Here is a 27,953-nt window from a genome sequence, read left to right as displayed (position 1 = left end):
CCCAAAACACAGTAATATGTGATACTCTCTCTCTCTCTCTCTCTCTCTCTCTCTCTCTCTCTCTCTCTCTCTAATATGAAAATTCAATGCTCAATGACTAGTAAATCTTATCCCATGGTTGCTTCCAGAACTGGTAGGAAAGAGCCCACGTGCTCCAAAGTCCATCACGTGGCTTCTCATAATCCTGAACGGCTAATCCTCAAACCCCCAAAAGTAAAAGAGTAAAGGAGAAAAGAGAAAATGGTAGAATTTACTCTTAAAAATATTTATAGATATGAATTTTATCACTTATTTTTAATTAATATTTTTTATTAATATAATTATTTAATTAAAAATGTTATTAATTAAAAATAATAGATAGAAATTTTAATCCCTACATTTTAATAGATATTTGTATATTTTTCTCAAAATAAAAGGCTTATTTTTACAAAGTGAATGATAAGACCCATTTAATTTACGTATTTAAGTAAGTGGTTCTTATTTTTAGCAAAAATTTTACGAGAGAAGTGTTATTGAGAAAGTTTTGAATTCAAATTTTTTATAAGAGAAAAATACTGTAATGTAATTAAAATGATCACTTTAAATACATTTGTTAAAAATAACCAGTAAAAAATTCATTTTGCCAAACGGGACTTAAAAAGCTATTAAATTCATAAATTAAACTATTTAATTTTTGTGTAAATAAATTCCATATAAAAAGATTTTGTTTTGGACTATAAACATTCACTTTTAAAAGTTAAACTATCTCAATTTAATCCGTATGTTAACGGTTAAATTTCAAACAAAAACCACACGTTAATAACGCTACATATAAGAAAATTAAAAGAGATATAATACTCATAAAACAAATAGATTTGAGAAAAAAATAATGTTGAAAAAAAATTTTGTTACAGTAATTTTCTATAAAAAAAAAGTTTAAATTGTTTTAAAAAATAAAATTTTGTCCACATTTTATGTTTAAATTTATAAACTAAACGACACTTGAATTTAGACCGAGTAATTATCTAGTTGTGCTTTGTTTCATTTTATTTTTTTGATTTCCTAATTTTTTGGTACTTTTTCCAGTAGTGCTATTTTTTACTATTAAATTTGATTAAAATCATATCAAATTAAAAATATATACAAAACAAGAATTTTTTGATAAAAATTTAATGGTGGAAAGTAGGACATTATTGATAATTAGTTTTTTTTAATCATTTTATCTTTTTTAGACCTTAAATGTCGTGCTCTTGTTAGATTGCATTTCAACTATACACAGTTAATTATTAGAGACAAAATTGTGTATTCAACAAACATTAAAGATAGCTAGACTTCTAAAAGTCAATGTTGAAGCAAAAAAAATGATTTTTTTGGCCATCGGTGAAATAACTCAAAAGAAAAATAAAATATACTCAGAGGTTTTTTAAGGGAAGTTTTTCTAGTAGGATTAGAAAAAATAAACTACGGTAATTTTTTATTTTCAGTTGTCAGATATGTATTAGATACTATCAGTTCTACATACTTTTCTAATTTGATGGTATTTTGACAAGATCTAAATGTCAAAACTGACCCTACCGGTATGGAGGTCTTACCGGAGAAAGTCGTATTTTTAAGGTAGAACAAGAGCTTAACTTTTTAAAGTACATTTATGTTTTTTTTAAAGGAAAAGTTGTGTTGTTATTAGATAATTGATGCCATATCAGCACTTACAACCACATCAGATACAAATGCACAGGATAACGCTAATGACCCAACAAGGGAACATAGGCATGCCTGAGGCCTGAAACGGGAGAACACCTCAGCACACTACCAACGAGCACAATTAAGGCTATAGTAGAAGAAACCCTTCCTGTCGAGATAAACTTTCGCGCTCTGAAATGTATGATTACCAACCCCCAAATCGAGGGGACATCAACGACATGACAAACTAAAACAGCACAGGGATGAACACACGCCGGTGACCAACAACGAAATATAAACAAGTTAAAACGTAACGGCAAAAATATCAACCATTTATTACAAATACACAAATTAAAAACATGAGAGTAAGCACCAAAAGACACCGGCAGAGACTCCGATGACGCGCTGAGCACCACCACAGATGGGCGAGAGAGCCGCAACACAACACGCTACTCGAAGAAGACACCCATCCCACCTCCTCCGTTGCCATCTCTGATTGCCGAACCAACCACCCGTCCCCTTAAAGGAATCGCCGATTTGAGGGAGCTAAATCCCGAGGGGCTTAGATCTACTGGAGCAAGCATGTTCCCAAGGATGACAGCCAAATGGATACCGTGCCAATCGCCCCCAACCACCGCTCATCACTCCCCACCCACGAATTTGAAGACGCCTTCCCAGAGAGATCCAAGCCACTGCATCTAGTGACACTCTCTTAAGGCCAGGAGTTCGGAGCATCGCCTTACGACGACATCGAACTCTAGCCTAATGAAGCCTTAGCTTACAATTGAAGCGGTGCAGAAGAAAAAGAAGGAGAACCAAAACCTAACAGAGCAAAAGAGAGAATTGTTGCAAACACTTACATTTACGTTTTAATCTTTTAATTGTTGGTTTAAGTTTTTAATGATTTGATTTATAATTGTAACAATCCTGTATCATGCCATGTGTAATTAATCTGAACATCCGTAAATCTTACAGTAAAAAATTTAATCCACGATTAAAATAACATTCGTTACCGTTAGTTAAAAAGAGGAGAAATTTCATACTAAAAAAGATTAATGATCAAACATGCTCAAGCTTATTGCATAGCAACAACGTGTCAAAACCGGATCGGCTCAGAACACGAGGAAGTTCCAAATCAGATGAAAAAGTCGTTTGACTTTTGCTCCCGCTTCTTAAGCACTGAATCTAGTGAACTCAAAGACCTTTCCTTCGCTAAACGACAAATCGTTTTGTCCGGTTCCAATCCTCCGACAAGTCTCTTGCATAGTGCCGATAACACGTGGGAGTGAACACTGAGACGGTAAAATTTAAAAAAAAAAAATCCCTTCAACGGGAAACTTAGGAAACAAGTCATTGTCAAAATCAAAATTAACTCACTTGATTAAAAATTAACATAATTAATTAATTAAAACTCACTCAACGCTAATTTCTGTATTCATTTCTTTTTTTATTAAATTAAATTTAATTCACATAAAATAAAGTTATTATAAGACATAAAAGCACTGAGCAATGACTTTTTGAGCTCTCTCTCTCTCTTAAAGACTTTGAACTCAAAACACAGAATCTCCATTTGTGTCTGTTTACGGGCTCTGCTCATAACTCTCTTCAGTCAAAAAAAAAAAAAAACCGATTCTCCAGATTACAGAAGAAGAAAAAGAAGAAGAAGAAGCCAGATAAACTTGCTAAAAACATTTTTGTTTTCCAAGTTTTTCATTTGAAGATTTTTCTCTCAGAAATTGGACTGTTGGATCGGATTTTCTCAAGTGTTTTTTGTTTCTTTTTTTGTTTTGTGTTTTTTTTCTCTCTCTCTTTAATTTTGAGCTGAAAAAGGCTTTTCGATTTGTGGAAGTCTTGGGTTTAATCATTGTGTTTATGGGGTAATGTGAAGTTTTGGTCAGACACAGCGGAGCTAGGTCGGTAAGAGAAAGGAAAAGGAAAATAGAAAGAAAATAAAGCAGAGATTGACCGGTAGATAGATGATATATAGCTATATAGATATATAGATGAGAGAAAAAAGTAACCCTAGAAACCAAAAAAATGGAAACTTTGTTAGCCGAAAAGCTACTTCTCCTCTGCAATTCTTCTGAGAAATGAATAAAATAACTAATATGGCCAGTTGAGATTTTCTTCTTTTTCTCTTTTGTTGTTTTCCAATTTCCAAAAAGAAAAAGAAAACCCTAAAAGAAGAAGTTTGATCTCGTTTTGTTTTGTTCCCATGGCGACTGATTTGGACAATTCCTCTACGGCCTCTGGGGAAGCAAGCGTTTCTTCCTCCGGAAACCAAACAGCCCCTTCCATTCCCAAATCCACTCCCAAGAAAAAGCGAAATCTCCCCGGAATGCCAGGTTGTTAATTTTTTTTTTCTGATTACAATCTGAAACTTTCTCGGAAAATCTGAATCTTTTTCCTGGAAAATCTGATTTTTTGGGGTTTTTTTTTTTTTTGTTAGACCCAGATGCGGAGGTGATTGCTCTGTCGCCTAAGGCACTTCTGGCGACAAACCGGTTCATATGCGAAATCTGCAACAAAGGGTTCCAGAGGGACCAGAATCTGCAGCTCCACCGGCGAGGGCACAATCTGCCATGGAAGCTGAGACAGAGGTCGAGCAAGGAGGTGAAGAAGAGGGTGTACGTCTGCCCCGAGCCCTCCTGCGTCCACCACGACCCCTCGCGAGCCCTCGGCGATCTCACCGGAATCAAGAAGCACTTCTGCAGAAAGCACGGCGAGAAGAAGTGGAAATGCGACAAGTGCTCCAAAAAGTACGCCGTCCAGTCCGATTGGAAGGCCCATTCCAAGATTTGCGGCACCCGAGAGTACAAATGCGATTGTGGGACTTTGTTCTCAAGGTTGGTTCTTATTTTTCACATTTTTTCCGAAAATTTATGGTTTCGGTTACTGATATATATATATATATATATATATATTGTTTTGTGGGTGAAGGAGGGATAGTTTTATCACGCATAGGGCTTTCTGTGATGCATTGGCGGAAGAAAGCGCAAAAAATCAGAATAATCAGCCACCAAATCCTCCTCAGGACCAAGTACAAGCTCAGAATCAGACAACTGGGAAGTTGAATTCAGAATCGGAGCCAAAAGTTCAGAAGAAAAATTCATCATCTCCACCACAACCACCACCACCAAAATCAAAAGAGGCTCCACCTTCATCAACCTCTGTTCAATCTGGTCCTTCACAATCAACTGGTGTAATATCGTCATCCACTTTGCCTATCCAAACCCCAGGTGAATATGATTTTGACCCAAGTTTGAAATTTTTTCTCCCCCTTTTTAAATCTCTTCAGTTTTGTTTTTGTTTTTTCTTTTGTAAGAAATGTAACATTCTTTTTATTTTATTTTATTTTATTTTTTGTCGTTCTCTCTTTCTCTGTATTTGGAGTCTAGTTGTTTTTGTCTGTAACTGATCTCCGTTGAACCTTGTTAATGCTATAATTGTTTGGTTACTTGCTGAACTGAGATTTGGGGTTGTTTAGAGATTTATGAAAAATAATAGCTACGGGGTTTTAATTAAAACGTGGGATTGAAGTTGTGTAATCTCTATAAAGAGACTCAAGTGATTCAAAAGCTAAAAGGGGGGTGGGAGAGAAGTGGGATTAGAGAAAGGAAGCCATTATTGGTTTTGTTCTCCTTTTTCTTCAGAAAAGCTTTAATATAAAAGTAAAAGTCCCTTTTAACTTTCTATCTCTGCGTGTTGAAGTAAAACCCTTTTGGTTTTAACTCCCTTTTCAACAATTTGTACTTTGATAGCGGGATTGCCTGAAAATCCCCCGCGAATCTCGGAAGAAACGACGCCCGAACCCGGCTTAAACGGGAGCTCAAATAGTATCACTAGTTCAAGCAGCAATGGCAGCACAAGCAGTAGTGTATTTGCAAGCCTGTTTGCTCCCTCAACAACATCAGCAAACTTGCAGCCTCCTCAATCTCCTGCATTCACAGATCTAATCCGAGCCATGGGGCCCCCGGATCCCCCTGCTGATCTCGCACCATCTTCCTCTATAGAACCGATCTCTCTCGGCCTCTCTACTAGCCATGGCTCCTCAATTTTCGGAACTGCAGGTCAAGAGCGCAGGCAATACGCACCTCCACCACAACCAGCCATGTCTGCCACCGCATTGCTCCAGAAAGCCGCTCAAATGGGCGCGGCTGCAACGAACGCCTCATTGCTTCGTGGGTTGGGAATCATGTCGTCTACATCCCCATCTGCGCAGCAAGAGAATTTGCAATGGCCTCGGCGGCAAGTAGAACCTGATAGTGGGTCGGTTGCTGCAGGGCTTGGACTCGGTCTGCCTTGTGATGGAGGCTCTGGTTTGAAGGAACTCATGATGGGAACTCCTTCCATGTTTGGTCCAAAGCAAACAACACTTGATTTTCTAGGACTGGGAATGGCTGCTGGTGGAAGCCCCAATGGCGGCTTATCAGCATTGATCACATCCATTGGTGGCGGTCTAGATGTTGCTGCTGCCGCAGCCTCCTTTGGAGGTGGAGAATTCAGTGGCAAAGAAATTGGAAGGAGCTCATGAAATTAGAGAACAAGAGTACAAAATACTCTTAGTTTCATCTGACATGGGAAAGGTGGGCATAATTCGGGTTCAATCTGGTAAATTCTGCAGAAGAAACAGTACTAAGATATGTAATTTTGGCGTCTAAAATTAGAAGTGAAAAATGCCCTCATGAAGGTATGAGCAAGACCACAGGCAGTTGAGATCCTTTTTTCCCCCTTTGTTCTGCTGCCTTTTGATGATTTGGACAGAGACTTTGTCTTGGTGGTAGTTAGACTTTATTAAAGCTACAAATTATGAACCAGAGACCCTTTGTGCTCTCTGATTTGTAAGGGGGGGCATTTCAGTTTTAAGGTCACTCAAGCTAGGAAAATAGGAAGGGAAAATGTCTTTTTTTTCTTGTGAAGTTGTAACTTTGGTGAACTAAATATTTATACAACCACCTCCTTCATTCTTTATGTTTTTTTGGAGCCAAAAAGGCTTTATGGAGTCGCTTAGCCTTTATGATTTATGGCCTCAGGCATAAACTGATATGTGGCAACAATTTCGATTTGTAACGGCCAGGAGGGAAAGGTGAAGGAAAATATTGTAAATGATTATGATAATTTTATGTTGGGAGTGATAGAGCTCAGGTATCGTTGAGTTCACGCACTTAAAATTTTAATTTGAGTTCACGCACTTAAAATTTTAATTTGAGTTGAGATTTAATTTTATGTGTGAATTTTTTATTATAATAAAAAAATTAAATGTGATTTTTTATGAGAATTTTTAATTATAATAAAATTAAAATTAAAAATTAAAATTAGTGAAATAATTGAAGTCTTAATATGTAATTGTATTTGAATTAAGCAAAAGTTGAACATTTCTCTGTGTTTAGAGAGAGAGAGAGAGAGAGAGAGAGAGACATCTTCTCAAACCTTTGTTAAGGGCCTTAAAAGGCTGTAAACTGAAAACAGTATGTCTATTTAAATTCATTTTTGTTAAAGAGTACAAAGACATTGGGAGCTTTACGATGCAACCATCACTACATTTTAGTTATCGGTGAAGCACTATATTTTTAATTAAATTAATTTTTAAAGGGTTAAATTTGTAATAGGAGTAGTTTTTATAGCGCATTTTAACTTATAAATTTTTAATGTGATTTTGCATAAATTTAGTTGTTAAAAAATTAATCTAACAGTTAAAAATATAACGTTCATTAGTAGTGGGGTAAAATGGGGTTGCACGGTAGAATTTGTCCCAAGATAAACACCAAAAATGAAAAATCATATCTTGGAGCCAGCAAAAGGATTCTTGTATATCCTTGGAGCCAAAAGTGAAATACTTAAAAAGTGTGATTAATGTAACAATCAAACCCAATTGGGAGACAAGTGACATCAGGCCATGCCTAGTTATTCAATTGTCAACCATGTAGTTGCGTGTATGGAACAAATACTTGAAATCCAAAAAAATGAAAATATAAAATCCAAAAAAATAATATAGACTGGGCAAGATGTTGACCATGGCTTGCTCAAGGGCATCTCTTATGCAGTATCAAGAGATCATTCAACTGCTCCTCTTCATTATTTTTAGCCTATATCTTTTTAGTATTGTTTTGGAAGTCAAATGTGATTCATTGGGTACTTTTAAAGATACTAGACCCAACTTACACACAAATGTTTAATTGAGACACACACACATTATATATATTATTTACCCAATTTAATATAGAAGAGAGCTGAGGCAACTTTAGTACTAAACCACTACTTAAGCCAACTTTTCATCAATAGCCGAAGCTCATTTTCAACATTAAGATAATTATTTCTCTATCATTTTTAGCTCTAATTTCTGTATTTAAAAGGAGGAGAAAAAAGAGGGTAAGCATTCAGAATATAGCTCTTTACTTCCTAGTCATATTGCCTCAATTGATACCATGTAGTTATTAACTTCCATTTTAAATCCTTCACACAAATTCAATTCTGCCATGAAGCTTCCACATGACGAGTGAAATTAAAAAGTATTCTATCAATAACATAATAAAACTTCCTTCTTTGTACTTATTCACTCACTTTACAAGCATTTGCACGTGAAATACATGCCCGACTTTTTTTGTTTTTCTGATAAAATAACAGTTCAGAAACTTTAACCTTGGCAGTAAATAGAGACCTCGTTGATTTTACGGATTCAAATTTTATTACAGTAAAAAATTTTAAAAATAATTATATTTAATTTTTTTATTATAATAATTTTTTTTACATAAAATTACATATCAATTTAAATTAATAAATAAAATTACATCTCAATTTAAATTAATAAATATGACTTATTTGACTGTCCTAGTGTTTCCATTATTCTCTCAAGTATTTATTACATTTATTTTCTAACAAAATTAAAAAAAATAACAATTCTTAATAGATGAGAAAGAATTTATTATATAGTCAGACTGATGGAAGTTGAGTCATAATTGTCTGCAGGGTTAGCCTTGGACCACTTGTATGTGCGCAAGACTAAAAAGGGAAGCCTCAAAAGAAGGCCAGGCTTAAAATCATTCTGAAGAGCTCCAAATTTCTGTCCTCTTCATTTTGATGTCCCACGCGGTTCTTGAGCAAATGTCGGTATATAATCTTTCTCTTTCATTTCAAGAGATTGAACATTGAATCTCTAACTTCTCTATAAACTATTACATATTAAACTAGTTACATAACTTATTAATTGTTGTGATCTTGCTCGAGAATAGATGAATAATTGAGATTTTTTATTTTATTTATTTATTTTTTCTAAGAGAAACTATTGGGATCTCCCAACCCACTTGGTTTTAAATAAACAAGAAACAGAGAACCTAAGTGAAAGGTGTCAATTCAGAGTTATTATTTAACTAGATTTTGAATAATTTGTGCTTTGACCAAGGAAGCTATAGAGGAATCTACACCAAGTATATGAGAAGAAAATACATTATTGATAAATATGAAGGACTTTTTAGCAAACACTAATGAATCCAAAGGATGGAAAAAGCAAAATTGTCAGCTTTGTCTTTTCTTGTTTGTCGTGTACTAGTTGTGGAGATCTACAAGCAAGAATTTGCCACTTCGACGTTTTGTCTTTATCTTCTAGTCCACGTTCGTTTGTTTGTTAGTTTTGTTTTTCTTGAATGGAAGGGGTACGTGATGCACATTTTTTTATGCCTAATACTTGTCAAATTATTTTTAATCCCGCTTTAAAAAAAAAACAAATACACTTTATTTTTGTCGGTGCAACATTGACAAATACCAAAACCGCGGTACAAAATTTTCATTTTTTCTTTGTTTGGATATACAAGTAATACTTTAGAATGCTGTAGTTTATCTTGTTTTCAGGTGCTGCCTATATAGATGTACCCTTGTTAAGAGAGGTGTTTTTGATGTGATTCCTCAAAATAATCTCTTTTCTTTAACAAGAAAACATTATAAGCCAAGTCCAGCTGCTAATTTCTGAATCTTACTCCTTTAGATTCTTACTATTTTCAAGAACCAAAATTCTAGTTCTATATCCTTTCTAGACATAGTTAAGAGGGAAAGAAATTAGAAGGGAAAAGAAATAATTTTTTTCTTACTATGTTTAGTATGGATTCTCTCCGATATTAATCTCATCATATTAGAAGAGATCATTAAAGGTCCGTTTAGTTTACTGATTTAAGTTTTTAATTTGAGTTAAGATATGACTTTATGTAAGAGTTTTTTACTGTAGTAAAAAAATTAGATGTGACTGTTTCTGAGAAGTTTTTAATGTACTAAAACTTAAATTCTAAACTCGAATCGGTAAAATGAACATGGCCTAAGAGTTCTTTAAACGATCTGAAATCTCTAACCTAATTTATTCCTTTAAATTCTCTCTCTTATACCAAATAATTATAATTTCCAAAATCCTTCTATTAATCTTCTCAATCTTCTCCTTCCTTCTCCCTCATACTAAACAAGGTTGCAAAGAGCCGTTTAAACTTATGTTAATGCCAAAGATATTGACATGTTGGTAATTTGAATCACACTGAAATGCACAGCTCAATGTCCTCATCTTTATTTAAGTCTTTCGTATAGTTTTATTATTCAATTTCAAGCAAAAGACTTGAAACTTTTTTCAAGTGAATACGACATCCACCACAAAGTTGTGAAAGATTACAACCAATTTCACTGTGCCCAGGTCCCAGCATCTAATGCCATAAAGAAGATGACTGAGTGGTCGTCACAGTTACCAAATATTACAACCTTCAATATTACTATTTCAACCCATAATCATGAGCCCAATATACTAGTCGCCCCGTCAACTAATTTCCTTGCTTATCTATACTGAAAACTAGCTAGATTTGGAGTGACAAGATACTAATCATGATTCATGATACTAATAATGCTCGTAATATATGTGGACGAGTTAGATTATTATTAAATATATAAATCTAATGACGTGACGTGATAAGAATCTAATTTTATTAATTGTCATAAATTTTTTTAAGATAATTAGTACGGGTGGTCCCCAACCTCTTTAGTAGATGATAACTTGGTCCCTAATTTTTTTTTTATTAAATGACCTCTAACCTCTTTAAATAGGTAACAAGTTGGTCATTTCTATCAAAATCCGTCTAAATCCTAACAGGAGAAGCCTACATGACCCCCCACGTGTCCTCTATTTACAGTGGAATGACGAAATTGCCTTGAGGTTAAGAATTATGGCAAATCCATGTTGGTCCCTAAACTATTTAGTAAGTGCCAATTCAATCCCCAATCTATTTATATGGTGACACGTTGGTCCTCAATCTAACAATTTGATCCTTAATAGCACACATATCAAGTTCTTCAACACAAAATATACTTTAGATGGTCCAATATGTTACAGAAGAGACCGGCCAAATTCAAAAAACAAATTTACATTACATTCCCACAAATGTTTCACAATTTCAGCTTACAAACAAGGTGGGTATTCTCAATTTCTTCAAGTTGAGCCTCCAAATCGTTAACCATTCTCAGCAACCCAAGTATGACCATCTTCGATTTTCTACACATAGGTGGGTCTTTCCGCACAAAATAGTCACAAGGCCGACATCCATCACGCTAGAAAAGAGTAGAGAAGAAATGAAATTCAAACACAAATAAAAAATTTCAGAGTTGGAATAACTGAATAATCCAAAATCAAAGCTTACCCCATATAAATGGCACCCATAAAATCTACGCCCAGGGTTGAAGTTCGTCCAAGAAGTCACCACCTTCGTGGGTTTCTGAATCTTACAATCAAACAATGGGGTTTCTTCCATTGTAGCTCAAATTTAAAGAAATTTCAAGAACCCTAAATTTTATGCTTACAGAGCAGTTACTCCTAATTTCAATCTCAAATTCTCTTTCTTCTGCCATATAAACTACTTCCAAATCAACCAAAAGTGGATTTTTACACATAAACTCCAAATTAAAAAGTCAAATGAGCTTCTTTCGTTGAGATTTAAACGGATCTTAACAGAAAAAAATAATAATATTTATTAATAAATAAATATTTAAATAACTATTAAAATTATACCTATATATATCATCATACTTCAAAGTGAAACAAGCTAACATTCGTCATTTTCAAGATTTACCATGCAACTAAACTCAACTATTTGATAATAAAAAGAAGAGTGCGTTTGATTTAAAGATTTGTGACATAGTTTGAATTATAGTTTGTGATTTATTACAATATTTTTTTTCATAAAAGACACACATAAATTAAAAATAATTCTAAATTATAATTCTGAATCTATTAAACAAACGTCTTAAAAATGATCTGAGCCGTCAAAATTTGTTCTACTTTTGTTAGGTGGCAGTTGATATTGATTATTCAAAAGCTGAAAGCGAATCTTTCCATCCTCTAGTGACTGTAATCCAATCATTCATCATCCAACGGCTTTAATTTGAGTTGTATAAGTAGTATATTTGGACTCATTGTTCAGTGATTTAAATTTTTAATTTAAGTTGATATGTGATTTTATATGAGAATTTTTTATTATAATAAAAAAATTAAATGTAATTATTTTTTAGAATTTTTTACTGTAATAAAACTCAAATTAAAAAAATAAATAGATCATGCAAATCACATTGCAATATTTTTTTTTTTTTTTTTTTGCCTTCTAGAACATGACTCCGGTTTCATAGCCGAAAGCAACTGTTCGTTGATCCCATGTTAGTTGTCTACTCCGTTTGAGTACTCCCACGAGGAAAACGCAGTCGTTCAATTGGTATTTAACTCGACTAATCTTATCCAACAAAGCTAGCTAGTCTTAGCGTGTTCTAAACTAGTTTCACATGTTCCACGTGTTTAACACAGATAACGGCGTACGTGTTCAAGTCAAAGTTAGGCATGTCTAATGGAGAAATCGATAAAAGACAAAGGAATGTGTTCGTCACATTTTCATACAAAATGCATGCACTAGAGAAGAAAAGGCCATAGACATACATATGGTACTCTAACGGTGTTGCAATCACTAAAGTCTATTCGCTTTAAATTTTTAATTCGAATTGGCATATAATATTTTTTAAAAATTTTTAATTATAGTAAAAAAAATTAGATATAATATTTTTTAAAAATTTTTAATTATAAAAATTTAAAATTTAAAATTTAAATTAATAAAATGAATGAGACATAAATTAACTGTGAAATTTCTATGCGTTATCCTTGAAAATAAGAAATAAATATAAAATAATAAAAAAAAGAAAGAGAACAAAAAATTTAACATAGTTGGGCAATATACATGCATTTATGATTCAGTAATATGATCACTTATACATTCACTGATATTTTGCAATGTATTTATACTAATATATATGTAAAGGAGTATCCTTAACCATCAAAATACCTAAAATCAAATCAAGCTAATTGATTTCTCACGCTTAATGTACAGGTATACATTCTCACTTGACAGAAATTCTCAATATGAAAAAGCCATCTAAAAAATTAAAAAAAAAACAAAAAATGGTAATTAAAAGAATTATTGTCAATCAATCCCACAAAATCTTAACAACTATTCTACAATGTAGAACTTCACACTAGAGGGTGATATAATTATGTGAACTATGTGACAAAGTTGTACTTATTTATTTCATAAAGTTTTTGTTCTTCTGTTGTTTTTGTCACGAATTGGTTATATTACATTCATGACATGGAAAAGCATGTGAAAGAGTACTCAAAGGAGCTGGTGCACCCATTTCTGATGCCTAACTCTTTAGCAGTGGTCATCTTGGTCCCTTGTATAATTGCTAGCCAAATGGAAACAATTAAAAGATTTTATTAACCAAAATGGTATTCATGAGGTTAAAACCCCACGCTCACAAAGTGATGGGTACTATCTATCAACCTAATAAGACCCACCTCATATGAGTAACAGGATTTTAACCCTATTGAGATGAATAGAGGTACTTTTTTGTTATAGCTTGGTTCATTTTCAAGAGTCTATTTTCTTTGGCTATTCCCACGAGTTTTATGCAGAGAAGAGATGAGTCTCTGTTAAGAAAATAACGTTTCCTATATAAAGTGTGGGCCACATATTATTATAACAATTATATTAAGCTATTTAATTAAATGGGTCTTAAGTGATCTAATTAAGAAAAACCCATAAGACTTCTAACTAAGTATGAGATAAATGAGTTGTGTAGGGTCTGATTTTACGGCAGGTGTTACAAAAAGTGTTATAACACTTTCTGTAACACTAGTAATTAATAGATATTTCTATATTCAACAACAAATAACTAAACGTGCAGAAAATAATGCAAAAAAAATAATAATAAAGAACACTAAAAAATAGTATCGTGGTTCGGTACGCACACCTACATCCGCAGAGTCACGTCCAAACAGTGAACAATCCACTAAGATTAAAAGATTACAAAACACCAATCGGTCTTACACACTCAATGACTCCCTCATTGACGATGTCACACACTACATACATTTTCTGCAACTGTTTCTCTCAAAACTCATACACGTTCATGGCAGGTTTTTCAGAATAATACCCTCCAAAAAGAGTCAACTGCACTATTTTTTTTCACCACAATAAACCGCTCCTAGCCAAGCAAATTCTCACAATAAATTCTTTTCATACACAGAGCCAATCAATTAGCCAACAAAGTCAACCATAACAGCTAGAATCACAAGGCAATCAAATCTCTGAAAATGTCTTCCCAAAAGTTGCTCACCTTCTATAGAAGAAACCATTCCAAATCTGGTGCAAATAATTAGAAATAGAATCTCTATAGCTGTCCACAACGCCAATAGCAAATGTACCTGTATTTGAATTTTTTTACAATATTTTGCCAATAAATTGCCAACTAACAATACCAAAACTAACAAAAGAACCTATTATAACAGAAAATTCAAAAACAATCTATTCTTTGATTGAAAAATAAAAGCAAATACATATGTTCTCCCTCTTTTTGACCAAAAAAAAAAAGGCAAAAGCAGTAACAAAAGACTACAGTGAAAAGACTTTACTCTGGAGCCCCATCTGCATCAGCAACTGAGGTAGATTGAAGATCGTCAAGAAAAGCAGCAGCATCCTTCTTCTTTTGAGCAACTCTTTTCAACTCCTGTAAAAGATGCATTTCATAAGTAGTAATATTCACGGTGGAATTTCACCAATATAATTACGCCGGATTACCTCTTGGTATTCTGTTGGGTTACTGGCCCGAAATTGTTTATATATTTGGTGTAATACCGCTGAAGTGCTTTTTTGTGGTATGATAATTTAAGAACTGCAGAAGTGGTGCCCGAATGAATATAAAAGACAAGCAAGTTTTATAGTGGTTCACTCTCTTAATCAAGAGCTACATTCACTGTGTATTGTATATCTTTTTTCTCTATTGTTATTACATGAAAAAGGTCCCCCTCATCCTTTGGGACTATGCCTCTTTTATAGCCCAACGATTACTTCGTGGGTGGTTCTTCTTTGCAGGCCTATCCACTCGAGTGGCCTACTACCCTATGGGCCTAGATCATAGCCTGTCAACACCTTTTGCACTGTTCACTCATCCAATTTATCCCCTATTACGGCTCTGCAGATCCTGTAATCTTCAACCGCCCATTACAGACGGTCTTAGGGACTCATAATTAATCCTTGCGCTACTGACATCTTTTGAACCAGACGCAACCTGCCTGTGTCAGGGATATTTATTAAGGCACTTCGTAACCCGTACTCTGCCCTCGACGTCTATACTAGGAAACTAGGCTCTTCGCTTGACTAACTCTTGTGGAGCTTCCAATGCGTAAGTCATACAAGCCTTGACGATCTTAAGTGGTCAGCGGTCTAAGGATTCATCCGTACGTTTGGCATTTCTAATCATTCAGAAGGAAAACAAGGCCCAGACGTCGACTGCTATCTGTTGTGGCAAATATAGAATCACGTGGAGCGCTATCGTCGTCCCACGTGTTAGCGTACATTTTCCTATATAACAAGTAAGATCAGTCATTTCCTTCTGCCTTTTGAGCAACATCAGTGTTTTGTGCTGAACTTGTTGCAACACCAACTGAAACACGTGGAGCAATATCTTCCTGCAAATCATCATCTTCTTCTGAACTAAGCTCCCCCTGAACATCATCTACATGCTTTCCTGTATGAAGCTTCTTAGAAAATTCTAAGAGCTCCTGAAAATTTTTCAAACAACTCTTTCTTCTCTTTAATATCTTTTTGAGACATCAATACTCCATAAATTAGAGAAGGAAAAGGAAGTATCTGATGAGTAGACACAACTTCAGCATTATTAACAATATGTTCAAAAATCAACTGACCAATATCAAAAGAAATGCATGTACCAATCATGTAGAACAGTTTGGCAAGAGGTTTCTTAACCCCAGTAGCATGCAAACATGGCATCTAATTTTTTAAAGCAATCTTGTACAATACCGAGTACTTCAAACTTAATTCAGCAGCTGGAAAAGACTTTGCAGCAGGCCATTTGCAGTGAACATTCGCAGTCAACTCAGCAATTATGGTGTCATATTTACTCATAAATTCCACAACTTCTCCTTGACTCTCATAAAATTCATTTGTCACAGCTGGTGAGAAATCAAACACATGCCTTCTATCAAAGACTTTGCTAAACATCAGAGACTTAGGATCATTAATCTCATTAACTAGATTTGCATAGAACTCAAATACAACATTCTTTACAAAAGGTTTTACTATAGACGTTGTTCCAAGCAAATTCTGATTTTTCAGAAGTTCAATTACTCCTACATCCGCAAATTCAACCACATTCAATAATCTCTCAGAAAGAACTTTTCCCTGTATCACAAAGTTCCATATAATATTGTTTGAATCAGAGTAAAACAGAGGATGATTATCTTTACCAAAATCTAAAGCATTGGCCGCTTTCTCCTTCTCAGAATCTGTAGCCTTATGATCAACTTCTTGTGGCTTTAATTTGGACTTTGTGACTCTACACGAACTAGCTGGAACATTAGACTTCTTCTGCTTCTTCTTTTTCGGTTTGCCTTTAGGGTTCTTAATCTGTTCAACTTCAGCAACATCTTCAGCATTAATTGGTTCACTTGTCGGATAGAAAGAGACATCACTATCTGATGATGCATTCCTCTTTTTGGATGGCTGAGAAGAAATCTCCTCTTCAATTCGAGTTGAAGACCTCGACTTATGGATACACTGGGAACCTAAAAGTCCATGGTGGAAAATCAGGTCTAGCTAGAAAGTTCATCAAATCTGGCGGAGAGTCTCTATGTGACATTTGATTAACCACTGACAACTCTAAGAAATTAGAGTTATCTTATGCATTTTTAGCTTAAATTTGCTTAGTCAAGAGTGTATTTCATCTTTTTCTTCTGTATTTTAACTTAGATTTTCTGATTTGTATTTTATCTTACTAAATTCTGTACATGTGCTGCTCTCAGGTTAAGAAGGAGTAAATTGAGTCAAAAAGAGGCTAAAATATGTCTAAGTTTTGATTTTGCAAATTACAGGGTGAAAGCAGTAGCATTTTGCCGTAACATTTTAGGTGCAGCTGGCAAGTGGGATTACATCAGCGCACTACCTCGAGGAAAATGACAAAAATCCATGTGAGCTGATTGAGCTGTACAGCAGTGTGGACCTCTGTACCTGATATCAAATGACACCTCAGCCTTTTTGTTGCCCTATAAGGGATAGTTTTTGGGAGAGAGGCAAGCAGCCGCCAAGTACAAGAGGAAAAAATAGAAGGAAATTAGAGTACAGTACGAGAGCCGGAAATTGAAAATACTAGAGACGAGAGAAAGAGCAAGAGAGAGAGAGAGCAACTGAGAGGAAGACCCGAAGAGAAGGACAAAGAGAAATTCTAGAAGATCCAAGTTCTAGCTTATCATTCTTTCTTCTCTCTATTAGCTTGATTCTTCTGTTATTTTGATATTGATTAAGACATGGATTATTTTGGAAATGTTGGGATTTGTTTCCCAAATTATGTATTGATTCTATTTGTTTATGATTGGCATTATTTTGGGAATGATTGGCTGATTAATTGTGGTTGAGATTAGATGTGCAGCTGGCAAGTTTCTTATGGTAGGCTTCTGAAAGATCTGGAAACTTATTTTAGTTTCTATTTTTGAAAGTCAACTATTAATCCAAATATGGTAAATTGATTTGATTGATATTTGATGGATATTTCGTAGTTGGATGTCCTCTGTCTCCTGAGAATGTATCCAGGTTCATATATCAGTTTCAGAAAGGTTTCAACATTATAGCATATTGATTCAGACTGGTTTTGAGAAAGTCGACCTTGACAGCTATGTTGCAGTTATTGTTGCAACAAGGATCTGCAACATATTTGGTTCAGCGAATTAATTGAAGAAGTCATCAAGCTGTTTACTTTCTGCTTATATATTCAAAGAGTCTCTCGGTTTATTGTACACCTTTTGATTAGTTTTACTGGGTTATGAGAAAGGTGAGCTCTTGTATTCAAGAGAGATGATTTGAGTGTTTTTGAGAGAAAAACTTAGTTGGAGGGATTCCAATGTTAAAAAGTTGAGGGGATCTCGCTGTTCAAGTCATTTGGAAAATTGCAAGTTCATAGGCGTCTTCTTAGAGATGGAGTCTCGGGTAGATTAAGTCCAATTGAATTGTAAAAGAGTTCTTAGTGGATTGTTCATCATCTGGGCACGGCCCCGCGGAGTAGGTTATTACCGAACCGCGATACCATTTCTCTCGTGTTCTTTTATTTTACGTTTCTACATTATTTATATTGTCGTATAAAGTATTAAAAGACTCAAACCGGTACCAACAATTGGTATCAGAGCAGGTCACTGACGTGTATTTCGGTGAGGTCCTGGTGTACTGGTTGATTTTGCAGGAATTGATGTCATGAGAGAAGGAGGATTTGTGAACAAACCACCATTTCTAGAAGGTGTCAATTACCCGTATTAGAAGGCTCGCATGAAAGCTTTCATTAAAGCTATTGATGAGAAGGCATGGTGATCTGTCTTAACCGGATGGACTCATCCAAGAACTAAAGATGATAAAGGCAATACCGTTCCTAAGCCAGAAGAGGAATGGTCCAATGATGAGGACAAGCTAGCAAACAATAATTCAAAAGCATTGAACGCCATTTTCAATGCTGTGGATGTTAATCAATTCAAATTGATTTCCACATGTGAGTCTGCTAAGGAAGTGTGGGATATTCTTCGAACTGCACATGAAGGTACGGATGCTGTGAAGTCTTCAAAACTTTAAATCCGCACAACCCGTTTTGAGCGCTTGCATATGGAGGAAGATGAGTGCATTGCCGATTTAACTCAAAGCTTTGTGATATTGCTAATGAAGCCTTCGCCCTTGGAGAAAAATATTCTGACGCCAAATTGGTGAAAAAGACCTTGAGGTCACTTCCAGCACGTTTCGCTTACAAAGTGACAGCCATCGAAGAAGTAAAAAACGTGGAGAAGATGAGACTTAATAAACTCATAGGTAATCTTCAAACCTTTGAGATGAACTTTAAGGATAAAAAGAAAAGTAGAGGAATTGCTCTTTAAGCAGATTATGATGATATGTCCACCAAAGATGAGACCAACGAAGATGAGGACTTGAGTGAGTCTTTTACTTTACTCACCAAAAACTTTAACAAAATGCTGAGAAAGATCAAAAGGAAAGGAAGATTTGGAGAGAATTCAAAGAACAAAAATTCTCAAAAGAAGAATTTTAACTCTCCACGGTTGGAAGAGAAGAAAAGAAATAAGGGAATACAATGCCGAGAATGTGAAGGATTCGGACATGTTCAAGAGGAGTGTGCAACTCAAGAAGAGAAAAAAGGCTGCCATGGCGTCTACATGGAGTGATGATTTGGATGAAAGTCAAGAGAAAGCAGATGATCACACTAACAATTATGTGGCCTTCACTGTAAGTAATAAATTCATGGATAAAAATTTATTTAGCACTAATAATGTTGTTGCAGAGTCTGTTGCAACAACCTCTGGTGGAGTTGTTGATGATACAGATTTTGAGGATGAAACTGAAGATGGCAGTGGCAATGATGACCTAAGTCTTGGGAAGATTCAAGAGGCTTATAAGAAGATGTACAATAAATGGCTTGTTGTTTGCAAACAAAATAAATTGCTTGAAGATGAAGTTGTTGTCTTAACAAAGGAAAGAGATGAATTGAAAAAAGGCTGTAACAAATTATGAAATATTGGCAACAAAGCATCAGAGAAAGCTTGCTGAGACCAGACTCGAATTAGAGCAGACCCAGAAGAATTTAAGGTTGCTAAACTCGGGCACAACAAAATTGGATCACTTACTCTAACAACAAAAAATGTGTGGTGATCATTCAGGCCTTGGCTACAAGGGTCAAGAAATTTCTGGGAAGACTCTCTTTGTGAAAGAAGCCACCAGTTCTATGATGCAGTCCTTTAAGAAAGCTCGGGTAAAATCAAACAAGAAGTTTGTTGCAAAGCCTGTTGTAACAATACAAGCAATAGACAGGTTTGTTCCTATCTGTCACTATTGTAATTTGCCTGGCCACATTAGACCTAGATGTTACAAATACTTGACTGCTTTAAAAAGAGGTATGATCATTAATCCACCAAGTTCTGCATTCACAAGAAGGACACCTAAAGCAAAGATTGATGTGCAAAATAAATTTCTTAGACGTGTGTGGGTAAGGAAATCTGATTTAAGGTGTCATGGGGCTTATACTTCTTTTAAAGCATGTTCTACTAACTCTGAGTATTGTGGTAACGGTCACTTCAAGCTTTTGATAGGTGATAAAATCAATATGCATGGGAGAATATCATATTCAGGGGGAGTAAGACTCATGGAGAATTTAGGGGGAGTGATTTGTAGAAATCAATGAATTGGAACTTGATATGCAGGAAAGTGTTGCACATAGTGTTCTATCAGGTGTTGCAACACTTTCTACAACAGCAGTTTCTAGAATCTTTGGGCATTTTTTTTGCCAAAATGGGGGAGTAGAAGTAGCAGTCTCGTTTAAGTTCAGGGAGAGTTTTTCTCAAACTAGGTTTGGTTTGTGATAGCTGACTGTACAAAAATTGTTTTGTTTTAGTTTCGCTTATTAGTTTAGCCAAAATAATGCCAAATGGGGAGATTGTTAGGATTTGTTTCCCAAATTATGTATTGATTCTATTCGTTTATGATTGGCATTAGTTTGGAAATGATTGGCTGATTGATTGTGGTTGAGATTAGATGTGCAGCTGGCAAGTTTCTTATGGTAGTTTTCTGAAAGATCTGGAAACTTATTTTAGTTTCTATTTTTGAAAGTCAACTATTAATCCAAAAATGGTAAATTGATTTGATTAATATTTGATGGAGATTTCGTAGCTGGATGATCTTCCTCTGTCTCCTAAGAATGTGTCCAGGTTCATATATCAATTTCGGAAAGGTTTCAGCATTATAGCAGATTGATTTGGACTGATTTTGAGAAAGTCGACATTGATAGCTATGCTGCAGTTATTGTTGCAACAAGGGTCTGCAACAGATTTGGTTCAGCGAATTAATTGAAGAAGTCGTCAAGCCGTTTACTTTCTGCCTATATATTCGAAGAGTCTCTCAGTTTATTGTACACCTTTTGATTAGTTTGGCTGGGTTGTGAGAGATGTGACCTCTTGTATTCAAGAGAGATGATTTGAGTGTTTTTGAGAGAAAAACTTAGTTGGAGGGATTGCAATGTTAAAAAGTCAAGGGGATCTCACTGTTCAAGTCCTTTAGGAAATTGCAAGTTCATAGGTGTCTTCTTAGAGAGGGAGTCTCGGATAGATTAAGTCCAATTGAATTGTAAAAGAGTTCTTAGTGGATTGTTCATCATCTGGGCGTGGCCCCGCGGAGTAGGTTGTTACCGAACCGCGATACTATTTCTCTCGTGTTCTTTTATTTTATGTTTCTGCATTATTTATATTGTCTTATAAAGTATTAAAGGACTCAAACCGGTACCAATAGGAAATCTAGTTCTTGTAAATCTCAACCTGAACTAATTTGTTTTAGCTAGGCCTACTAATGGAACCGAAGTTGTAAGGATGAAAGTTTGTTTATGAAATGCTATTGAATTATTATTCATGGTCATTCATGTCTGCTAAAGCTTATTTCTATGCTTGACTGGCCATCAATTATAGGATACTAAGATTAATATTGGAAGGGTTAATTTGAGTTGGATCTAACATAGATGATACTTGTTCAATAATCTTGTTTTAGTTATTGATTAGTAGATGGTATAGGAATATATTATTCACCTTGCATAACCCAAGAAACTTGAGCTAAGATATGCATTCTGAGAACTAGATTCACATAGGAATATGTTGAAAATGGTTTGAAGAGTTTTAAGTCATAATCAATTCAGAAGAATCTTATGCGGTAATTGAGTTTCAGTTAACAGGGGTAGTAATTGCTGTAGCATTTCGATAGCATTTTTTGGCAGACTTGCAACTGAGGGGAAATTAGTAGACCTAGCTCATTTAAATCACAGATTTACAAACCATAAATACATTCTTACTATTTTTAGTAACTTTTGCTTGCATTTATTTAGCACCCATTCTTTTACATCATTTTAGTGAATTTTTGTTCAGTTAATTATTTACTTGAATTGTTGTTTGCATAACTTCTATACTTTATTTTTCGTGATTCAATCTCTGTGGGACGATATCTGTACTTAAGTACGCTTTATTACTTGTACGATTTATGCACTTACAGATTCACACAACAACTACAATAGGAGAAGATGGAGATTGAGCTCAAGCCAGTGATGTTCCAAATGCTCCAAACCGTGGGATAGTTTAGTGGGATGCCAACTGAAGATCCTCATCTTCATCTTAGATTGTTTATAGAAGTGAGTGACTCATTCAAGCTACCAGGGGTGACAGAAGAAGCTTTGAGGCTGAAACTATTCCCTTTTTCCCTGAGGGATAGAGCTAGAGCGTGGCTGAATTCTTTGCCACCGGATTCAGTGGCGACATGGAACGATTTGGCAGAGAAGTTTCTCATGAAATACTTTTCCCCAACCAAGGATGCCAAGCACAGAAATGACATCACCTCATTCCAACAGTCAGATGGTGAATCATTGTATGAAACATCGGAGAGATTCAAAGAGTTATTGTGGAAATGCCCTCATCATGGGATCCCTCATTGGATTCAAATGGAGACATTCTATAATGGGCTCAACGGGCAAACATGTACTATAGTTGCCGCCGCAGCTAATGAAGCTATTTTGGCTAAGTCTTATAATGAGGCTTACGAGATTTTGGAGAGGATGGCCCATAATAATTATCAATGGCCAACCGAGAGACTCAATGCTAAGAAGGCCGCTGGAATTCACGAAGTTGATGTCATCACTGCACTTTCGGCTCAAATGTCATCTTTGACGAATATGCTAAAAACAATGAATACGCCGGCAGGTGTAAATTCGGTACAAACTGCTGGTATCACATATGTTTACTATGGAAAGGGGCATTTGTATGAAGATTGCCCTTCTAATCCAGGCTCAGCTTGCTATGTGGGAAATTTCAACAGGAACAACCACCCATATTCAAATTTTCCCAATCAGGGGTTGAGATAACATCCAAACCTTGCATAGAGTAACCAGGGGGCAAGCTCTAGTGGAGCCAATGCCTATCACCAACCCACTCAGCCACCTGTTTACCCCCTTCAATAACAAAACACTAAAGTCGCGGATCAATCCAGCTCCTTGGAGAATTTGCTAAAAGAATATATAACTATGAATGAAGCCAAAATCTAGAGTCACAATGCAACATTGAGGAACTTGGAAAATCAGATTGGACAGATTGCTAATGCTCTAAACAACTGACCTCAAGGTTCTCTCCTAAGTAATACCGAAGATCCAATAAGAGAAAGGAAAGAACAATGTAAAGCTTGAGAATAGAAGAAATCCATGAAGGACAATGATGTTTGGAATCTCGTCGAATTGCTTGAAGGCGTGAAACCCATTAGTTGCAAATGGTATTTAAGACCAAACGGAATTTGAAAGGCAATGCTAAGAGATATAAGGTTTGTATAGTCGCTAAGGGATTCACTCAAAAAGAATGCATTAACTATAAAGAGACTTTCTCTACGGTTTTAACGAAAGACTCTTTCAGGATAATTATGGTACTTGTGGCTTATTTTGAACTGGAGCTACACTGGATGGAAGTAAAGACTGTGTTTCTCAATGATAACATTAATGAAACGATATATATATGGTGCAGCTAGAAAAACTTTATATTCGGTAATTCAAAGAATATGGTATGCAAACTAAAAAACTCCATCTATGGCTTCAAGAAGGCTTCCCGTCAATGGTATCACAATTTTCGTTAGTTTATTATCTCGTATGATTTTGAGGTAAATAAAGTCGATGATTGTGAGTACTATAAGTTCAGTGTGAGTAAATTTATCTTCCTGGTTTTATATGTCGATGATATATTGCTTGCTAGCAGTGATATAAGCTTGTTGCACGAAACCAAGATGTTTCTAAATAAAGACTTTGAGATGAAAGATCTTAGAGACGTCTCTTTTATATTAGGCAGATAGATACATCAAGATTGCCCTCGGTGTATCCCTAGGTTATCACAAAAGAGCTATATTATAAAGAATTATGGATAGGATAGGCATGAAGGAAAATAGACAAAAAAATACGCCCTTTGCTAAAAGAGACAAGTTCAGTCTCATTCAGTGTCCCAAGAATGTCTTTGAACTTAAAGAAATACAAAAGATTTATTATGTGTCGGCAGTAGGAAGTCTTGCGTATGCTCAGGTATGTACGCGTCTGGATATAACTTATATTTTAAAATTTTGGGCAGATATTTAAGAAACCCAAGAATGGATCAATGGAAAGCAGCAAAACGGGTTATATACGGTATTTATAGAGAATAAAGGATTACATGCTCATTTATCGAAAATCAGATCTTTGGGAAATCATTGGGTATTCTGTTTTTTATTTGCTGGATGCCAATCGATAAAAGATCCATGTAGGGCTATATTTACATGCTGGCATGGGGAGCTATTTTCTAGAAGAGTGTTAAGCAGACACGCATAGCTTATTCCATTGCGGTAGCAGAGTTCATAGCTTGTCATGAGACATCTAATCATGGAAATGGTTGCGAATCTTTGTCACTGGGCTGCATGTGGTAGATGGTATTGAAAGGCCGCTGAAGATATCTGTGACAATACTTTAGGCTTGCTATATTCTAATAACAACAGAAGTTCTTCGAAGTCAAAGCACATAGACTTCAAGTTCTTGTTGTTAAATAAAGAATTTAGAGTTTTCAAGTGTCTATAGAACATATTGGGACAAACTCTATGATTATGGATCCACAAACCAAGGGTATACCGCCCAAGGCCTTTCACGAGCACACTGCTCATATGAGTGTTGTTTTATTTGAAGATGTGCAGTTTTAATGGGAGTTTGTATTTTGATGTTCTTTTGGTCAAGACACATTTTTATGTTAGTTTTCTGCAGAATAAAGAAGATGGATTATGGTTTAGCTAAAAAAAGATGGATTATGGTTTATCTCTGAATTTGTTTTCTTTCTAATTGCGGTTTTGCATTGGGTTTAGAAAGTTTTGGATTGATCTTGCTAAAGACTAAATTAGAACCAGTTGGGAATAGGCATGTTAGATATCACATTGCATGTAATTTCTATGCCACTCATCCATACTCGATATATGTCATTGAATATGTGGGTATGATGACCATGGATGGTTTAGTTACGTTTGAGTGTGACGAAAGCCGCCATAATTTCATGGAGATTGACCAGATTGTAACTAAGGTGAAGTCTAAGGATAAATAGTATATAAAAAGCATGCTCAAGGAACATATGATATAATTGTTTTAGGAATTATATGTAGCCAAAGTGAGAGATTGTTAGGAAAATCATGTTTCCTATAGAAAGTGTGGGCCATATATTATTATAACAATTATATTAAGTTGTTTAACTAAATGGGCCTTAAGTGATCTAATTAAGAAAAACTCATAAGACTTCTAACTGGGTATGGAATAAATGAGTAGATATCTAATACTTATCCAATTAAGTTTAATAGGAACCTAATGGATAAGTATATAAAGACTTATAGGTTATGGTTCCCAATACGTTAAATCATTCGGCCACTTTCTCTTCTTTCCCATCTAGAGAGAAACACATCATTAAAGAACTCTAGTGATTTGACTGAGGAAGACAATAACCAGTTCGTCAATCATCGTAGTAATTCTGCAAAAGTGTCGATTGTTGCTATTATGAATTCAGATACGCCTTCTCAATTTTGCTTAATAATTTAAGACGATGGTTCTTAGGATTTATGAATATGGTGATTAAGATCATATTTCTAATTAAAGTCTAACACTTTCATCCCTCAATGGCACTCATGCAATGCAAGACTTAACTTCTAAGAATCATCAGTGCATGGGTTTTCTACATAGTGGTTTTTTTTTTTTTTTTGGTGGCTAACCATCCCATAACATGGGTAGTCAAATCCGCTTTAAAACTTTTCATTACCATGCACCTGTAGAAGGAAACGAGCCCACATGGCATGGGTACACTATGAGCTCGTTCGGTTGCATTTTTAAGTTATGGTGACTTGAGTGTAGATCTTGAGTTGAATTTGAGTTATAACTTAAGTTGAAGTTGTAACTTGAGTTTATGTTTGGATGCGCACATTTGAGTTATACTTTGAATTGAGAATCTATTTCAGTTTGTGTTTGGGTGGGTTAAAACTTAAATTTGTATTTAAATAATATTTTAATAAAAAGTCAATGGTGATGAAAAATTTTAATAGGGTATATGGGTGAGGTTTTATTCATCTATTCGTTGTGAATACATAGAAAAAAAATCATCTCAATCGGAATTAAAATGAAAAAGTTATGACGTTTTTAAAAATAGAAAAAATATTGTTCATTAACTTGAGTTTGAGTTTAGGAACTTGAGTTGAAGGAAAACTTGAACTCAGATTTTAACCCCAAACTCAAGTTAAAGCTCAAGTTCAAACTCAAATTTTACAAAAAGAACATGAACTTAAATAAAATTATAACTTAAATTCAAACTTTTTTTGAATTTAACTCCAAAAGAAGAAGCCCTATATCATTCCCAATTTAAACAAAGGATTCCTTGCGGAACTCATGATTTCTGATTGTTCTTAGGATGGTGTTTTCGTTATTGCTATTAGTGTTTCTTGAGAGTTATAGATACCACACCATATACAAAAGGAAAAAAAAATCAAATCGTTTATCTGGATTTTTGTTGTTTCAAAAGTTTGCATCCTTTAGTTAGAGTAGTTCTTTTATAAGATCTGACCGTTTCTCAGAATAAACTAGTGGATTACCCATGCATTTGCACGGGTATGTAATTGTGTAATTAACAGTAATTTAAATAAATAAAACGTATAAAAACACACACATATATATATGTTTATAAGTTGTTGTACATCTGTAACATATATATATACATATTTATTTATATGTTTACATTTGTACATAAAAATATACATACTTATTTACATATAGACAGAGATTTATTCATATAATTATTTCTTTTTCTTTTCGCTTGTCGTTTCTTCTGAGCTGCAGATAAGAAGGAAGAAAATAAGGAAATAAAAAAATTATTAAATTGTAACAATTGTTAATAAATGTGTTCATACTGTTGGGAATAGTGTCCTAGAAGCATGAGATGTAATAGGATATTTATTATTTAATTAATAAAAGAGTTTATTCATCATTTTATGTGCATATATTTATGAATATTTTATGAATATCAAATGAAAATTCCGTGATTGTTTATGTAACCTTAAACATAGTATATAAGTGTTATATACTAGAGGATAGTGTTTAAGGATAATAATCAAAAACGTTGTTCATGATGAATTTAATTAAAATTTAGAATCTTTAATTAAAACATTATTAATACATGTCATTCCCATTTAGAATGGAACGGTGTTATCCGCACTGTTAATATGGCGAGATATTGAATGAGTGTATTTCGCATAATAAGATTATGTGGAACAAGGACAAAGACACAATATGAATTTTTAATAATTTCCGTTAAGCATAGAAATTCTGATTGAGTCTACCGATGGTCATATATAGGATGATCTTAATCATGAGTTCTTAACAAACTCCTATTTATGAATTTATGTCTTTTGATTTACTCGGTACGGATTCCGAGACCCTGAATCCTATTCCTTGTATTTTGGAGACATAATGAAATAGGTAGCTGGGAATATTATTATACGAGATGGAATCCATTCCTTCTTGAGAAAGAAGCAGATAAATAATTCTCTTGAGTGTTGATTCGGTACTTAGATTAGTAAGAGCGCTCTGGTTCATGAATGTGTTTTATGAATCACTATCCATCAGAGAAT

General features: G+C 34.7%; 1 protein-coding gene and 1 non-coding gene across 2 annotated transcripts; one reads left to right on the top strand and one right to left on the bottom strand.

The window, feature by feature from the left end:
* The first annotated feature begins 3,807 nt into the window (after positions 1–3,807).
* On the top strand, positions 3,808–6,836 carry LOC21392400 (protein indeterminate-domain 2). The gene is made up of 4 exons (XM_010101537.2): positions 3,808–4,004; positions 4,109–4,505; positions 4,600–4,898; positions 5,421–6,836. Exons 1-4 carry the CDS (start codon positions 3,875–3,877, stop codon positions 6,191–6,193), a joined length of 1,599 nt encoding a protein of 532 aa, XP_010099839.1. The 5' UTR covers positions 3,808–3,874; the 3' UTR covers positions 6,194–6,836.
* Positions 6,837–22,623: 15,787 nt separating this feature from the next.
* Positions 22,624–22,730, bottom strand: LOC112092240. Its single transcript, XR_002902497.1, has one exon. It is a non-coding gene; the product is annotated as a small nucleolar RNA R71 (small nucleolar RNA).
* Positions 22,731–27,953: the final 5,223 nt, after the last annotated feature.

This window comes from Morus notabilis, unplaced genomic scaffold, assembly GCF_000414095.1.
Source record: "Morus notabilis unplaced genomic scaffold, ASM41409v2 Scaffold220, whole genome shotgun sequence".
Classification (NCBI taxonomy): Eukaryota; Viridiplantae; Streptophyta; class Magnoliopsida; order Rosales; family Moraceae; genus Morus; species Morus notabilis.
This window is presented reverse-complemented; position numbering and strand designations above follow the sequence as displayed.

Coding starts and splice junctions, on each gene's coding strand:
- LOC21392400 (XM_010101537.2), top strand. CDS start 3,875: ATGGCGACTGATTTGGACAATTCCTCTACGGCCTCTGGGGAAGCAAGC. Junction 4,005..4,108: donor AAATCTCCCCGGAATGCCAG/GTTGTTAATTTT, acceptor TTTTTTTGTTAG/ACCCAGATGCGGAGGTGATT. Junction 4,506..4,599: donor TGTGGGACTTTGTTCTCAAG/GTTGGTTCTTAT, acceptor TTGTGGGTGAAG/GAGGGATAGTTTTATCACGC.